Source organism: Phocoena sinus, chromosome 7, assembly GCF_008692025.1.
Source record: "Phocoena sinus isolate mPhoSin1 chromosome 7, mPhoSin1.pri, whole genome shotgun sequence".
Taxonomy (NCBI): Eukaryota; Metazoa; Chordata; class Mammalia; order Artiodactyla; family Phocoenidae; genus Phocoena; species Phocoena sinus.
This window is the reverse complement of record NC_045769.1, coordinates 8,804,429-8,823,193: the sequence shown is the minus strand read 5'-3', so window position 1 is coordinate 8,823,193 and position 18,765 is coordinate 8,804,429. Positions and strand designations below refer to the sequence as shown.

Genomic DNA, 18,765 nt, shown 5'->3' with positions numbered 1-18,765 from the left:
AATTGTATTTCTCTATAGTAGAAATGACAGAACCAAAGTTGAAATTTAAGAGTATCATTTGGAATAGCATCAAAAAATATGAAACACTTAGAGATACTCTGACAAAAGAAATGAAAGACCTGCACACTAAAAACTACAAAATATTGCTAAGAGAATGAAAGACCTTAGTAAGCGAGAGATACAACTTATTCATTGGTTGGAAGACTCAATATTGTTAAAATGTCAGTTCCCTCCCAAATGATTTATAACTTCATTGTAATCCCAGTGGACTTTTTAATAGAAATTGACAAGTTGGTTCTAAAATATATATGGAAATGCAAAAGACCTAGAATAAAACAGCTTGGAACAAAAAGTTGGAGGGTTCACACCATCTGATTTCAAGAATTATAAAGCTGGAGTAATCAAAGCAGTGTGATATCAACATAAAGACATATTAGATAGACAAATAGATCAGTAGAACAAAATAGAGAATCCAGAAAGAAACCTACACATGTATGGACAATTTTTGACAAAGGTGAGAATGCAATTCAGTGGAGAAAGGACAGTAGTTTCAACAATTGGTGCTGAAACAATTTGATAGCCACGTGCAAAAAATATGTTGGACCCATGCCTCATACCATATACAAAAATTGATTCCAAATGGATCACACAACTAAATGTAAAACCTAAAATTATAAAGCTTATAGAGAACAGGAGAAAAATCTTCATGACGTTGGGATAGGCAAAGAATTCTTAGATATGACACCAAAAGCATACTCAATAAAAGAAAAAAATAATAAGTTGGAATTCACCAACACTAAAACCTTCAGCTCTTCAGAAGACACTGTTGAAAGCATGAAAAGACAAGTCACAGACTGAGGAAAATTTTTGCAAAGCATATATTTGATAAAAGGTTACATCGAGAATATGTGAAGAAATCTCAAAAGGAAAACAAACAATCCAGTAAAAAAAAAAAATGGATTAAGTATATAGTTCACCACAGCTGATACACAGATTTCAGATAAGCACTTGAAAAGATATTAATCTTAGGAAATTGCAAAGTAAAGCTATGATGAGATACCACTTCACACCTATCAGTATGGCTAAAATTGAAAATACTGGCTACATCAAATGCTGGTGGTTATGCAGACCAACTGGAACGGCTGGTGGGAATGTAAGATAATACAACCACTTTGGAACAAAGTTTGGCCGTTTCCTGAAAAGCTAAACTTACATCTAGCCATTTCACTCCTAGGTATTTACCCAAGAGAACAAGAAATATATGTCCATACAAAGACTTCTACATAAATGTTCATAGCAACTTTATTTGCCCAGGTCTGTGAATAAACCTGTTGTGGCACATCCATAGAATAGAATACTACTCAGCAATAAAAAGGAATGAACTATTGCTGTACACAACAATATGAATGAATCTCAAAATAATTGTGTTGAGTGAAAGAAGCCAGACTATAAAGAGTACATAATGTATGATTCTGTTTATACAAAACTCTGTGAATAGCCATAATGACAGAAAACAGATCAGTGATTGCTTTGGGGTTGGCAGGGATGTATGTGGAGGGTTAGAGTGGGGTTGGTGGTATGAGGGGATTACAGTGGAATCATGGTGGTGATGGGCATGTTCACTGTCTCGAAGGCTTCAGAGGTGTGTACAAAAGACCAGAGTTATCAAATTTTACTCTTTTAAATATGTGTGCTTTGTTGTATGTTAATTATAACTCAATGAAGAGAGTAAAAGACTATCCGTGTACCAACTGAGATATAGATGGCTTAGAAACCACAGATGTTTGCCCTGAGAATAAATAGATCATGTAATAAAGCACCTAAAAAAGACTATTGAAAACCTAGGTTGCAATAATAGAAAAACACTAAATTCAAAATGATCATCTGCTTTGTGTAGATAATAAGTCCATATTTGAGGATGTAGAGAAACCAGAGTGTATTGAGAGGGGAGTGACCAGGTTAGTACAGAATTCAAAGTTCTGCCATGAGAAACAGTTGAATGAACTGGAGGTGTGATGTAGAGAAAGAATAAAATTTGAGCCCTAGAGCTCTCAGTAAAATGTTTTTAGGGGATCATCTAATATCAGATAAGGGAAGCTTCCAGACAGTGACAGGAGATAGAATTAAGGCCCCGTGAGTGGAGGAAAAACAGGGAGTCCAATTTCATCCTGATATTAGGGAAAATAATAAGTAGAAGTTGGCTTCCATGGGAGATCGCAAGGTTCCTGTTTCTGGATGTGTATTGGTGTGGGCTAGGTGGTCACTTAGGTCTTTTAGAAGGAATTCAAGCTTTGTACGATTGACACATTGTTATATCCAACGCCATATTTTGCAAGGTGCCTTTGTAGAGAATAGGCCTCCGTCTTATTTTGAGGTAGAATTATTTGTTGTTATTATTCTCACGATCCACATGAAGAAAGCTCTTGTTTCCTAGAACACCTGTTATATTAGAATCAGAGGTGGTATTCACTCCTAGCTCTGCCAAACCCATGGTAAAATTTTGTCTGTTTTTGCTTTATTCATTATATCCATGGGCATTTTCTCACTCATTTCTTGTGATCTTGTAGACAAAATGATAAATATAACGTTCGAGTGTTTCTTTCTTTGTAGTGTGTTGATGTTTTTACTTGTTCTGTATGGTAGGTACACGGTTGCCATATTAAGACTTGTCTATAATACAAATAGATTACTCCCTTAGGAACTGTGCCATACCTTTTAAAGAGAATTTGAAAACTACTTTCCTTATACTTTTAGAAAACACGGTTTATCTTACCATCCCTATTTTTAGGTAATTGGGGCATGGGCGTGGGGTGGAGTGGAATTTGTTCTTTCATTGCTGACAGCCCCATAGATCTGCATACATAATGACTGGTTACACACTGCCCACTGCATGCTATGTAAAGAAGGTATAGCTGCCTTGCTCAGCTTATCCTTGGTTCCCTTCATCACTGTGAATGCATGTGTTCACAGTGTTGAATAGCTACATTCACTCATTTCATGAGAGCAGTAAGTTTGCTGGCATATTTAAGAGGGGGGAAGGGAATAGCCTTTTCATAGCATAGCCATTTAACAGTGACTCATAGTTACTATACTTGTTTAGAGTAATCTTTGACACCAGAAGGTTATTAATAGGTTTTTTTTTTAGTCCATGATCTTTCAGCTTAGTATACTCAGACATTTTCTTCAGTGGAGAGACACATAAGTGTGTAGGATTTTTTTTAATTTAGAAATTAATATGATAATAGAATTGGTCTCATTATTAAGTATTTGGCACCAGCAATATTTCTCAGTTTACTTTTAGATTCCATCTCACATCCTTTATCTTAATTTACTTTAAGAACTTCCTTTTTTTAATGAGATCATCTAATCCCTCTTTGAGAATGAATTAATATTTAAGGCAGTAAAATAGATTGATATATATTTAGAGGACTTTGTTTAAAATGATTCTTTTGCTAAAGAGTGGGTATAGTGGGATAGGGAGGGTGGGAGGAGGGAGATGAAAGAGGGGAGAGATATGGGAACATATGTATATGTATAACTGATTCACTTTGTTATAAAGCAGAAATTAACACACCATTGTAAAGCAATTATACTCCAATAAAGATGTAAAAAAAAAAAGTGGGTATAAAGAAACTCAAAAAAAGAGAAGAATATAAGACAAAATAATAAATGATTTAAGCCCCCTCCTCCTCAAAAAATCTGGGTTCTTAGAGGCATTTCTCAATAATAATAACTAGTTACGTGTAAATTATACATGTAAATTATAAGTTACGTGTAAATTATACACTTGATTATGTAAACTAATAGGGAACAGAAGCAAGGAAAATTCTGCTTAATCATTTCAAAATTGTTTCTAAAAAAGATGACTATAAAGAATGATTTGCATTTGAATTATGTTTCCTTATGCTGAGCTCCATTCTTACAGTAGTTAGCAGGACAGTTTTTTTTGCAAAAGATAACAATAAGAGTAATTACTGTCATCACTTCCATTGTCATCTTTTGCAGAAGATTCCCAACTTGATTGAATCCATAGACATTTTAGTGCCCTTATATATATATGGGCAGATAGATGGACACGTGGATCAAGTTTTGTCCCTGTTCTTAAGGAGTTTATAAGCTAGTAGAGGAAATAGGTATGTAAAACAATATAGTGTAGAGATACTTGGAGGTATGAGTGAAATTCTATGGGAACCAAGAGGATAAAGCAGTTACTACCTCTGTCAGAGACGGGTACATTAGATAGCATTAGGTGACATTTGAAGTGGTTTAAAGGTGTTTGGCAGGCAGAGAGTGAGAGGGAACAGAATGTGAAACAGACTAAAGCATGGCATATCCAGAAAACAGTAACAAGTTTAGGGTGACTATAGGAGTTACTAGAGGAGAATGGTAGGAAGTGAAGCTAGAGATGTAGATTGTAGTAGATTGAAAAGTGCCTTATTTACCACCTAAAGATAGACTGAGGGAGCTGAAGAAATCTGCAGTTGTTGTTGTTGTCCTGCTTTGTTTTAAATCTTTATCGTTAGATAATTTTTAATTCACAGGAAGGTGCAAAAAAGTATACAGGGCGATCCCATGTACCTTACACCCAGTTTCCCGCAATGTTAACATTTTACATAACTATATACAGTATCAAGACCAGGAAGTTGACGTTGGTGTAGTCCACAGGCCTTATTCACATTTCACCAGCTTTACGGTTTTGTGAGTGTATGTGTGTAGCTCTGTGCAGTTTTATCACACGTGTAACCACTACCACAATCAAGATGCAGAGCTCTTCTATAACCGCAAGGCCCCCTCCTGCTATCCCATTATAGCCACACCCATCTCCTCTCCCCCATCTCTAACCCTTGCTGGCAACCACTAATCTGTTCTCCCAACCTATAATTTTGTTATTTCAAGAATGTTTTGTAAATAGAATCCTATAGTATGTAACATTTTGAGATTGGCTTTTTTGCCCATTCACCTTAATTCCCCATATATCTGTGCAAGTAGTTGTGAATATCAATAATTACTTTTGATTGCTGAGTAGTATTCCATTCCATGAATGTACCATAGTGTGTACATAGGGTAAATGTTTAACCATTCACCCTTTGAAGGACATCTAGAGTGTTTCCAGTTTGGGCTATTACAAATAAAGCTACTATGAACATTTTCATACAGGTTTTGTGTGAGCATACGTTTTCCTTTCTGTAGGATAAATGCCCAAGAGTACAATTCTTGGGTAAGATCATGTTTAGTTTTTTTTTTTTTTGCAGTACGCAGGCCTGTCACTGCTGTGGCCTCTCCCGCTGCGGAGCACAGGCTCTGGACGCACAGGCTCAGCGGCCATGGCTCACGGGCCCATCCTCCCGGACCGGGGCATGAACCCGTGTCCCCTGCATCGGCAGGCGGACTCTCAACCACTGCACCACCAGGGAAACCCCATGTTTAGTTTTATAAGAAACCCACCAACCTCTTTCCCATTACATTCCCACTAGTAATGTTTCAAAGTCAGAAATGGGGTGAGATTGGAAGTGTTGTAAAGATAGACATAATGGCAAAAGATTAACTTGATAAGAGGACTCTGATGACAAGGAAAGCTTAAGGGTAAGGAGGAGAAGCAAGACGTGAGACTAGATTTCTGAGGGAGGATTGAAAGGATTTGATGGGTGTCCACATTTAACTTCAGGTTCACATATCCTTTGGCCTTTCCTTCTACCCACCAGATATTTTTCAGAGCATGAGTGAATAAACTGTGGCCCAGGTCAGCCCATTACTTGATTTTGTAAATAAAGTTCTATTGGAACACAGCCATACCCATTCATTGACACATGGTCTGTGGCTGTTTTCCTGCTGCAGTGGCAGAGTTGAGTAGTTGTGACAAAAACCGTATGACCCACAAAAAGAGAGCTACCTACATATCTAAAGAAACTTGGTAAGATACTTCTTTTAAAATTTTATTTATTTATTTTTGACTGCGTTGCGTCTTGGTTGCAGCGTGCGGGCTTCTCATTGCAGTGGCTTCTCTTGTTGGGGAGCACAGGCTCTAGGCTCACAGGCTTCAGTAGATGTGGCATGTGGGCTCTAGAGCGCAGGCTCAGTAGTTGTGGTGCACGGGCTTAGTTGCTCTGCGGCATGTGGGATCTTCCCGGACCAGGGCTTGAACCCATATCCCATGCACTGGCAAGTGGGTTCTTAACCACTGCACCACCAGAGAAGTCCTGATAAGATACTCTTGATGAGATAGATTATAACAGGATTCTTATTTCGTTAGAAATCGGGGGTGTGGTGTGCAAGGCAAGTGTTGTTCTGTGTTTGTTTCGCCTTGTTTTTTAAGGGTTTTTTTTTTTTACCCATTTTTAAAAATTGAAGTATAGTTAATTTACAATGTTGTGTTAGTTTCAGGTGTACAACAAAGTGATTCAGAAATATATATGTGTGTGTATATTCTTTTTCAGATTCTTTTCCATTATAGGTTATTACAAGGTATTGAACATAGTTCCCTGTAGTGTACAGTAGATCCTTGTTATTTATCTGTTTTATATATAGTAGTGTGTACGTGTTAATCCCAAACTCCCAACTTATTGCTCTTCCGTTCCCCACACTGTCCCCTTTGGTGACCATTAAATTTGTTTTCTGTGTCCGTGAGTCTGTTTCTGTTTTGTAAATAAGTTCATTTATATCATTTTTTTAGATTCCACATAGAAGTGACATCGTATGATATTTGTCTTTCTCTGTCTTACTTCACTTAGTATGATAATCTCTAGGTCCATCCATGTTGCTGCAAATGGCATTATTTCATTCTTTTTTATGGCTGAGTAATATTCTTGTTTTGCTTTTAAACTTAATGTTCCACAAACGTGCAAAGGGTGCTCTGGAGAAGCAGGCAGGCCATGGTTTCAGGTGTTCTTTCTCCCTTTATCCACTTTTTCAATTTTACCTTATCCTTATTTGTATATTAGGGTTCTACACAAGATCTTTACTTTGAAAAATGATGGCAGCAGGATTAGGAAGTGTGATTATCAGTGGCCCCCAAAAGCACTTAAAAACCACTGATTTCGATGACCTCTAACATCTCTTCAACACTTAAGATATTGTGATTCCATACTGAGGCATCCCTTCAGACTTAACATATTCAACTCAAAAATTCATTTTCTCTGCCCCAGAATTGGTCTCTCTCTTCCTGACTGACTGGTTTAAGAAATATTGCCTTTCTGGCTCAAAACCTTAGAGTCATCAGATTCTTTCTCTTTACTTAAGTATCTTTTTGACGAAGTCCTGTTCGTTTGAAACCATTACGTGAGGGGAGAGGAGGCCGAAATTTGCAGCTTCTCCCTCTTTCCCTTTTTGTAAGCACTCTGTAGGTAATGTGGGAACGTGGTGTGTGGGTGCATATGTGTGTGCAAGAGATCTATGCTTCCTTCATTAAGCCTGATAGTCTTAATTGATGTCTATCTATATGAAGTGTTATGTTTTAGTAATATGTTCATTCCAAAACTTCAGAAAATTCAACAGAGTATAAAAGGCAAAATAAAGCTCATCCTAATTCCACTCCCACATGAAATGACTACTGTTAAGATAATGGGATATCCTCGCAGATTCTCATGCATATTCTAGCTCTCTCCCTCTCTTTCTGGGGCCGGTAAGTTACTAAACACGAGGTCATGCTATTCTAGGTCCTGGTTTGTTTTTTAATTTTTTAAAAAAAATTTATTTATTGTATTTATTTATTTTTGGCTGCGTTGTGTCTTCGTTGCTGCGTGTGGCTTTCTCTAGTTGTGGCGAGCGGGGGCTACTCTTTGTTGCGGTGTGCGGGCTTCTCATTGCGGTGGCTTCTCTTATTGCAGAGCTCTGGCTCTAGGCACACGGGCTCAGTAGTTGTGGTGCACAGGCTTAGTTGCTCTGCAGCATGTGGGACCTTCCTGGACCAGGGATCGCACCCGTGTCCCCTACATTGGCAGGTGGATTCCTAACCACTGTGCCACCAGCAAAGTCCCTGTTTTTTAATTTTAATGTTAACATCTTTGCATGTCAGTATAGATCTACTTAATTGTTATTAAAGCTTGCCATAATCTTCCATTTTATGGGTACACCATTATTTAACCAGTTCAGTGGGATAACTTTTAGTTCTGATCCTTTGCTATTGTAAATGACACTGCTTGTACTTAACATCTTTGTGTAATTATGTTTCCCCAGGGTAAATTCCCTAAACGTATAATGGGTGATTCAGAGGGACTGCACCTTTTAAGGCTTTTTGATACATTTTGCTAAATTGCCCTCCAATAAAGTTGTACGAATATATTTTTCCACTACCAGTATATCTTCTAGAAGTCTTTGCCTCTAATAGGAGGGGAAAAGTGTTTCATCATTTTAAGTTAATATTACGATAAAGTAGAATATTTTCTTTTAAGGTTATTAGCCTTTTAATTTCTCAATTAGCCATATCTATACTTTAAGCGTTTTACTCTTGCTGTGTTTAAGTTGCTTTATATATTGGTAAGTTGGGCTTAACAAGTAACTTTATCTGTTAAAACTTGGGAGCCAAGGGGAGGGCAGACCCAGTGTTGTACTCCAGCAGATAAACCCTGTACCTCCATCTGTGATTAGACACCTCCCACCGTAAGGCCAGTTTGGGATCTACTGAGTAGTTGGGCCTTGTTGGGTCCAGAAGACGTGTGGGTGATAAGGGCCATGAGCACTTCAGGGATGTGGTCTGGAAGCATTAGCGGGTGAGTGAGTAGCTCCTCTGGTCTTCTAAAAATGTGTTTTTGTATCACTACTTGGTATCTCAGTGGTTGCCACTGATGACGGTAAAATGGTACAGGGATGGTTACTGTGGAAACATTGGGTTTAAGGCAAGAGATTTAGTATGAAATCTGAATTCTTGGAAGTCTTGAAATAGGCCACTTGTACAAATGTTTGGCTTGCTAGTTGCTTTTTTTCCACCTCGTTGTATTTTTTTAAAGAGAAAACAGGCAGTGGGAAGTCTCACAGCCTTACTTCTAATTGGGGATATCATTATGGGCACGATGCTTAAAATTTTGAGGTAGTTACTTGTCTCCTCACCCTGGGAGGGGAAGAAGTATAGTTCTGATATTGTTACTAGTGAGGTGAGAGTAGTAGGTGTGAACTTTGGAATATTGGTTACTGCTTAAGTAGATCCTGTACCTTAAATTGTTTAATTTTTAAGTATTTTTAAAAGATCCTAAGTAGAAATAAAGTCGTTATCAACTGTTTGTGGAAGTCAGTGAGGCTTCATGGTACAAGATTAGTATGCCTGCCCCGCACCCTACCCCGGCCTTGACTCTGAGAAGCTCTGCCAAGCCTCAGACTCTTTCCTCCATGACTCTGCTCATCTGGGTGTCCCCAGACTCCCACTATATATGTGGCTGCTTTGTAGAATCATACAGGGTAAACCACTTCTCAGAAGCCGCAAGAAAACAATCAGGAACTTAAAATTCTGTGTCTCTCACCTAGACGAGTCAGCAGTGTGTGAGTTAGTGAGGCACAGTTCACATCATTTTCCAGTCAAGTGAATGGGCTTATCGTGAGGGGGGTGCTTCTCTCACATGTTTCTCTTCATCACCATGTATTTATTAAAACAGTTGGCTACTGTTAGTAGACTGTACCCATGAAACATAATATAAGGCTTACTGGCCACATAAGTGTAGCATCTGTGTCTCAGAACACCATGTTCTACTGACAAAATGTCCTAGACAATTCAGTTATTTAACAAAATCATGAAGTCAGACCGTGTGTAAATCACTGTCTCAGTCACATTGGAGGGAGGAGGGTGTAAAGAAGTGTAAGCAAGCCCTTTCCAAAGCCCTTGAATGTATGTTAGGGAAATGAGAGGTGCAGATGAGCACTGCAAGGCCAGGGGCTGAGACAAGGTAGCAGCTGCTGTGGCATCAGGAGGAGAATGGCAGGAGGGGGGAATGGGCTGTGAGAGGGGAGAGGAGTAGGGTGAGCATTTGGGGTCACTTGAGAAGAGACAAAGCCTCCAGGGCGAGAGAGTGAGAGTAGATGAGGGGGCAGAAGACAATTGGGAGAACCTTTATTTGGAATTTGAGATCTTAAGAAATGGAATAGATCCCACCAGGCGTCGGGCCCAGCAACCTTGCATGAGGCCACACAACTGGCAAAATTGCAAGGGGGGACTTGAGGCAAGGCCAGCCTCCTTTTCATGTAGGGGCCCTTTCCCCAGCACACATATATAGAGCCATCAGCCTGGGGATTACGGAAGGCTGCCTCTTACCTGTGAAGTAGAAGCAAAATAAGAGGATTGATTAGCTTTTAAGACTGATAAAATGATTGCAAAAGAGTACCCTTCACCCTGCTTCCCCAGATGTTAACATTTTATGTAGCCACGGTGCAATGATCAAATCAGGAAGCTAACATTGATACAATACTGTTGACTAATCCACAGACCTTTTTCAAATTTCCACAGTGTCTGCTAATGTCCTTTTTCTGGACCAAGATGCAGTTCAGGATCACACATTGCTTTTAGCTGTAACATCTACTTACTCTCCTTTAATCAGGAACAGTTTCTTTGTCTTTGACATCATGACCTTGACACTTCGGAAGAATACTGGCCACTTACTTTGTAGAATGTTCCTTAATTTGGGTTTGGCTGATGTTTCCTCATGATTCAATGCAGGTGATGCCTTTTTGGCAAGAAAGACCACAGAAGTGATGCCATGCCCTTTGCAGCGGGTCCTTTCAGGAGGCACACGAGGCCAGTAGTCTCAGTACCATTCATGATGATCACATGGTTAAGTGGCGTCTCTGTGTAAAAGTACTATTTTTCCTTTGTCATTTAGTAAGTCTCTTAGGGGAGTGAGCATCTTTGTTTAAAATTTCCCCAGGTGATTCTGGTGTATCTCCAGGGTCGAGACAGAGGATGGCAGAAATACATCAAGATGGATCAAAGAAGTCAAAGATGTTTTCACTAGGAAGTCTTATTTCCAAATGGGGGAGGTGAAGCTAGATGTTCAGATACGGAACAGAGAAAGAGAACTAAGTTCTGTTGTGGAAAGTGAAGCAGTTTTGAAGTATTTGCTGCTGGGAGTAACTGGTTGAAAAATCATTCCAGTTTGAAGGAATGTTTCTGGCTGGAGTGAAAGCAGTTGAACAGCATGAATTTTAGGGAACCAGGTGTGCACAGGTTCCATCACCTTCTCTACCCTGGGGGCTGAAGTAGAGAAAGTCTTCAGTAAAGGACACCCCACATTGTTTAGGGGAGCAGGAGACCTGGAGCTGTGAGCACGGGCAGCCCTGAAACTTTGTCTTAACAGGACAGGTCACGTGGTCCTTAGGGAGCCCGGTGGATTAGGTGTCATGATCTCAGCAGCTTGACCATGGCACAGTGTGTGAGGAGCTGTGTGAACAGCTTACTTAGTAGGTGTGAGGAGACAAGCAGGGGGGTGGCAGATAAGGAGGATGTGGCCAGAGAGGCAGAGAACGTGCTGACATAATGCAGGCTGGCCGGAGAGGGGGGACTGGGCAGGGTCACTAATGTGAATGCTGATGAAGGGGACCAGGTGAAATCTAAACAAGAACAGCCAAGTTTATTTACTCTGTATGTGGCGTCTTCATTCAGCACATTCTTGCTGCATCGCCTTTTCTGGTGAATCACTTAATTTCATAAGCATTTCTGATCATCTTTTAGTAATATTTGGTCATGTTTATTTCTTTTTCAAGCTTTTTAAAAATCACCTTGTAATTGTGTTCAACTTGTAATGGGGAACAGAACTCACACAAATGGTTGAAATATATATAAAATTAGAAGTTGTCAATTGGAATATGAACTTGATTGCTCTCATGTATCAGGACTGTTAGTAAACAATAAAGTTGATTAATTTTAGTTTTTCTTTTATATCATGCTGCTGATTATCCTGTGTCGATGGTAACTAACCATGGAAATACCCAGGTTTGGAAGTCACTTGTCCCCAGTGCCATTCTCTACTTCTCAGTAGTTTGAGTAGCCTTTTACCTGTTAAGCCCAATTCTAGCCTTTAGCTTTCTATCTGGCAGTGTTTGTGGCACTGGTTTTCAAGGCGTGGTTGGTCGGCCTATTTACGTGTGTAGACCTATACACAATACTTAGTTATTTGTTAGAAATCTTAAAAATTTAGGGGTGATGTGAGGGGAGGAGTGAAAGGAGGGAAACAGAAGCAGAAATTAGATAAGCCAATTGCTACCAACTTAGTAAACACTTTGATCTATTTCTCTCATTCCCTTTGTCATTTTGCTCTTAAAAAATTAAAATATGAACTGTAAAACATTCAAAAAAATCTGAAATACAGAAAGTGCAGAGTGAAAGTACTCTTCTTGCCCCTCCCCTTGCCCTGAGCATATTGTACTCAGTTTGGTGTGTATCCTTCCAGACTGTTTTCTCTGAGGAAACAGGGAGTTAGGTTCCTTGCTCACCACTGAAACTGTCAGGTAGATTCCCTCAACTTTTCTTGGTGAGGTGTTGCAGAGTGTCCTTCCTTCAGGTCCCTGGATCTGCACTACTTTTTTAGAGGAATTCCTTGACTTTATGGTGTGAGAACATCACATTTCCCTACATCCAGTGTTCATCTGGATTTTGTATCCCAGTGATCACGTATACTCATGTTCAGCCACTCGTCGAGCATGAATGGAGCACCTGCACGCACTGGGCTACTAATGGAGCAGAAGGAAACAGACATTCATTAGAAATACAAGGAAAAGCAGAGTTATATACAGCTGTGAGAAACACTGTGAAGCAGTACCAGGTAGTAGGAGAATGTATGATAGAATTGACTTGGAAAGACTTCTCTGAGGAGGTGATCGTTGAACTGAGCAGTGAAGGAAGAGCGGGAGTTGGCCGGGAGGTGGGGCGGAATATGAGCACGAAGAGCATTGTGGGCATAGGCACCCACATGTGCAGGGGCCCGAAAGGAGCCCAGTGTGACCAGAGCATTGGTGTATAGATAGTGGGGGAGGAATTGCAGTGCAGGGTGAGGTCAGAGAGGTAGGGTCAGACCATGCAGGGTTTTATGGGCCATGTTAAAAGGGAATTTTCTCCATCCTAAGAGCAATCGGTAATTGAAGCATTTTAAACACAAAGATTTAAGCATTTTAAGACAAAGGATTTAAGCACAAATCTTAATCACATTTGTGTTATGAAAAGATCATTCTAATTGTGATGTGGAAAATGGACTGTAGGGAATTCAAGCAAACCAGTCAGTAGGCTCCTTAGTCATCCAGACAAGAGTTATGGGGACTTGGGTGGTGATGGTGGAATATAAATGGATGGATTTTGGAGACTTGGTGATGGATTAGATATCGGGTCAGGGTGAGGAAGAGGGAAGAGTCGAGGATGAATCCTAAGTTTCTGACACGTTAAAAGCATCAGTAGTGGCATCTCATTCCCAGAAATAGGGAACAAGGGAAGAACATAGGCTTTGGGGCAAGAGCATGAGTTCTGTTCTAGATGCATTAGGTTTGAGGTACCTTGAGACATCCAAGTAGAGACACTTCTAGCAGGTTGCTTAATATACTAGTAAGAGAACAGGATTAGAGATAGGAATCTGTGAGGCATCTGCATTGAGGTGTTCATTAAAGTTGTGTGTGTGGATGAGGTCACCTAGGGAGAGATGATAGAATGAGAAGAGGGCCCTGTACTCTGCCTGGAGGAATTCCCAATATTTAAATGGCCCACTCCAGGAGGATGAGCCAAAAAGGAGACAGAGGAGCAACCAGGGAGACAGGAAGAAAAAAAGTAGGGTGTTGGTAAGTCACAGAGGACAGGGAGGAGCGGTTTTAAAAGCAGAGCGTAGCCAACTTCAAATGCTGCCGAGAGCTCACGTGTGATGAAGGCTAGAAATTGTCTTTAATGGCAGGCAGGTCATTGGTGGCTGTCTGAAAGCTATAAAGTACTGGCTGTAGAAGCCTCACGGGATTGGGCTGAAGAGTGAATGGGAAAGAGATGTGGGCAGTAACAGACACAGGGAGGTGTTCTGAGAGGCTTAATTATGGCTGGCAGTAGCTGGGAGGGGGTTATGGAGTCAAAGGAGAGCTTGTTTAGTTTTGTTAGTGGGAATCTAATAGATCATATTTAAAATTGAGTTTGGAGGAATCAGGTAAGAGGGGAGTCGACTATATGAGGAGATAAGGTAACAGACAGGATGAGATCCTGAGAAGGCAAGAGATGAGTGGAATCCAGAAGCAAGGAGGGTTAATAAAGGTAGGTGAGTATAATGGTTAGCAGAGGAGAGAATTCGATGGTGTTTTCCTCCCCGCTCATAATGTAGGTGACTGTCATCTGCTGAAAGGGAAGAAGAGGGCTTTATGTTTGAATCCAGGGTGCCTTTCTTCTTAGAAGCACCATAAGTAGCTTTCTATTTCCTTGCTTCTCTCCTCCATTTTTTAAAAACAGCTTTTTTGAGATACAGCTGGCATATCATAGTTCACCCATCTAAAGTGTACAATTCAGTAGTTTGTAATTTATTCACCGATAATGTGCAACCACAAACAACACAATCAATTTTTAAAATTCCATCTCCTCAAAAAGAAACCCCATACTTTAGCTATCACTTCCCTTCCCCCCAACATAGTGAGCATTTTGATCTTCATCTTTTGTTCATAGTGAGCACTTCTTCATCCTTTACTATCAGAAAGCATAGAGTATGGTCTGATCTCAGATTTTCAAAGCAGGGTATAAACTGAGACACATGAAGGGTTATTAAGAACCTCAAAACTTTGATCTAGTCAGAGAAGCAGACGGGGCTAAGGTCTATGACGTAGTAGGGTCACTGAGTAAATTCAGCAGATAATATATTCAGAAAACCTACTAAATGTCAGATACTTCCCTGTCAAAGAGAATCATCTCAAGAATAGAGATTAATAAAATGAAATTGTAAAGGCAACACATGTAATTAGATTATAAGAGAACATTTACTGTTGATAAATGGTTTTTATCTCCTGGTCCAGAAAAAGTAGATTCTGGGGTACTTACAATTTATATATGGGATGACAACAAACTGCTGTCAGAAATCTAAGACATTAACAGAATAGGGTAGTGACAGCAGACTCAGAGAGGTAAAGGGTCTGCTTACATTGACACTGAATAAGGTTTCATAATGGGATTATTAGGAAGATACTTTGTAAGCATTTAGAAAGGAAAGCAGTAGTCAGTAGAAATCAGCATAGACTTAAGTAAAACGGTCGTACCAAATTAACTTTATTTCATTTCCTTATATTCAGGAAATGTGGAGGAAATAGTATATTCTTATTTTATCAGAGTATTTAACAAAAAGCCTTTCGAATATCATTTGGAAATAAGTGTATATGTAAGTGGCTGAGCAGCCATGCCCAAAGATTATTTATAGATCATTACTGAAAAGAGCATGATGATTCAAAGGCATAATGTTAGGCTCCATTCAGTTACTTCCTTTTCGGCATTTTGGTTAATGATTGAGGCCATGCGAGGCATACCTATCTATCAGATTTCAGATGATACAAATATGGGTACAATAGCTGGCATTTTGGATGTCCTTCAGAATTCAGAAATACCTCCACAGTGTTGAATGATGGGCTATTAATGAGATTAAATTAAATAGTGAGAAGAGTTAAAGCCATCATTGCAGTGTTTATTCCGAAGATCTGGCTTTGAATGAATTATATGATATAATTGCAAAAATTCTTAAAGGTAGCCCTGAGCTACATCAAATTTGCAACATTTGCAGGGAAATGGTGGTCCGGTGTCCTGTGCATCATTCCATCTGGATAGAGTTCAAACATTAATCCTGTCTTTCTTAGGAGTATAGTTAAAGTAGCTGAGAGGAGGTTTTTCTGGAGAAGACTATTTAGGGAAGACAGGCAAGCTGTTTTCAATGAGGAGCCTTTATGTGGAAGAGAAGTTAAGATACTACCTTATCTGCAGTGCAGACCCAGGACCAGCCGACACTATAGTGAGGCAATGTTCGTTTCACTATGAAATTTTGTAACAGCTGTCTGATTCTGAAGTCTGCTAATCCTGCATTACTGGACACTGGAAATATTTAAGGTGAAGCAATGTGGTCATTTGGTAAGAAGATTTAGAAGGTTGTAGAAGGGAATACCGTGGACCTAGATGATTCTTTAGGTACCATTAAAGGCTGATGTCCTCTGAATCTGTGCTAAGTAATCTTCCTGAAGTAATTTCTGGTCATAAATATTTCCGTTTATTTAGCTTTTTACAGCCTTTATGTTTTTCACACATCTTTAGTATTCTACTTTGTTGGCTTATTAGCTATAACTCTTTTGGTTTTTTTAGTGGTTCTTTTAGGACTTACAGTGTATGCCTTTTAACTTGTGGTTTGTCTTCAAGAAATATATTATACTGCTTCATGTATAAAAACCTTAACACTGCCCCCCCTTGGAGCTATTGTTGCCACATATTCTTGTTCTACATATGGCATAACCCCAAAATACAGTTATTTATGCTTTAAACAGACAGTTGTCTTTTAGAGACTTTTTTTTAATAATGGAAAAATCGTTTCCATTTATCCACATTTCTGTCTCCAGTGCTCTTCATTCTTTTCTGTATACACAGATTTTCATCTTGAATCTCCTCCTGTAGGACTTCATTAAACGTTTCCTATAGTGCAGGTCTGCTGGTGACAAAATCTTCCAGCTTTTCTGTGTCTTAAAAATTCTTATTTCACCTTCATTTTTGTATAATATTTTTACTAGGTATAGAATTCTACAATGGGAGTTTAGTTTTGTTTTTCCCCCAGAATTTTAATGATGTTCCTCCACTATCTTTTGACTTGCATCATTTCTGTCAAGAAGTCTGTTATTTTTTGATTCTTTGTCTGTAATGTTTTTCCCCCCACTGGTTGCTTTTAGGATTTTCTCTTCACTGAATTTAAGCAATTTGATTATTCTATGGCTTGGCATAGTTTTCTTCCTGTTTCTTGTGCTTGGGATTTTTTTTGAACTTCTTGGCTCCATGGGATTACAGTTTTCATCAAATTTGGAAAATTTTCAGCTATTATGTCTTCACATATTTTGTCTGTCCTTCCCCCTCCTTTGGGGACTGCAGTTACACATGTATCAGACTGCTTACAGTCATCCTGTAGCTCACTGCTGTGCTGTCTTTTTTCTCCCTCTCTTTGTGTTTCATTTTGAATAGCTTTCATTGCTCTGTCATCATATTTACTAACCATTTCTTCTGCACTGTCTGCTCTGCTATTGATCCCATCCAGTGTAATTTTTATTTCAGAAATTTTAGTTTTTATTTTTAAGTGTTTGATTTTGGTGGGGTTTTTTTTACGTCTTCCATACCTTTACTTAACATGCTCGTTTTTTCCCTGAATGTACTGACTATAGTTATAGTAACTTTTAATGTCCTTGTTTGATTTCTACCATCTGCCACTACCACTACCACTTTGCAGGGCTGTTACTGTTGACTGTTTTTCCTCCTCATTATTGGTTGTGTTTTCCAGTTTTGATTCTTTCCAGGCTTGCTTTTAAGCTTTTTGGAGAGCAGAGTTTAGTCCAGGGCTAATTTTTTATAACAGCAGAGACAAAACCCTTTGAGAGCTCTGCTTTATGCCTGTGAATATGAGGTTTTCCATCAGGTTGATGGGAGCCTTGCGTGAGCTCCATGGCTCTGTTCCCTGGCCTTGGGTACTTACTCGCATGCATGTGCTTACCAGTACTCAGAGTAGCAAGTGAGTCTTTGCAGGTCTCTAACACTCTCTTCAGCGTAGCTGTCTCCTCTCTGGTACTTGGCCCTGCGGATGTTCCAAGTCTCCTTGGCCTCCATAGATTACCAGCTCTGTCTCCTCACGTGGAGTTTGCCTGTTCTGCCTGGCTTCCCTCTCCCTGTGACGCGGCCTGGAAATTTTCTCAGGGCAGGCAGTAAGCTGGGGCAATTGTGAAGTTCGTTTCGTCTGTTTCCCTTCTCTCAGGAATCACTCTCCTGTGCTGCCTGAAGTTCAGTGTTTAAAATTCATTGTTTCAAATATTTCCCTCCAGTTTTTGGTCTTTTTCATGGGGGAAGGTAAATCTGACCCTTGTTTTTCATCCTGCCAGAAGTGGAAGTTTTTAGTGACTTTTTATTTATTGCCAGTATTTTAGCTTTGCATTCAAAGCCTCTTTCAGCTTCATTTCTTCTGTCACTCCCTTATTCCCTCCGCACCTTTTCTCTGACAGGCCCTGTGCTGCTTCCTCTCCCTCATCCCCAGTTCATGCCATTCGTTCCCCTCAGTCTCCTTCTCCCCAGCCAGTTCTTGCTTGTCAGTGTCTCTCCATTCTCATGGTCAGCTCAGGTGCCTCTTCCATGTTGTTTCCCTCCCATTTGAGCAGAACTGAACTTTTTCTCCCTGTTCTGTTTCTACTACAACAACATTGTTTTCAGCGTTCAAGTATACAGGTTGTGAATCTGCTGGCCTTCCCTGTCGAGCACATATGTCAGTCCCCACCTGTGCACACACATGCAGTTTTTGACCCCTGAGGGCCAGGATGGGCCTTGCCCACCTTTGTGTCTTGTACAGGGGTCTGGGGGTATGTAATATATAGAGAAGGTATTTAGCAAGTGTAGGTATGTTATATATGTTTGTGAAAATGAATTTTCTCCTCTCCCCCAAAATCAGGCTACAGAAGAAGTTTCCAAAAATCTGGTTGCCATGAAAGAAATTCTGTATGGCACAAATGAAAAAGAGCCACAGACAGAAGCGGTGGCACAGCTCGCTCAAGAACTGTATAATAGTGGGCTCCTTAGCACCCTAGTAGCTGATTTACAGCTCATTGACTTTGAGGTAAGAAATCAGT

The 18,765-nt window shown here is 39.8% G+C and overlaps 1 protein-coding gene across 3 annotated transcripts in view; it reads left to right on the top strand.

Annotated features, from left to right (window-relative positions):
* Positions 1 to 18,765, top strand: part of CAB39 (calcium binding protein 39) — an 86,428-nt gene that overhangs the window by 43,288 nt on the left and 24,375 nt on the right. For all 3 annotated transcript variants that reach the window (XM_032636821.1, XM_032636822.1, XM_032636823.1), the window contains exon 3: positions 18,588 to 18,752. In XM_032636821.1, the coding sequence (XP_032492712.1) occupies positions 18,588 to 18,752 (165 nt within the window). The remainder of the gene's footprint in view (positions 1 to 18,587; positions 18,753 to 18,765) is intronic.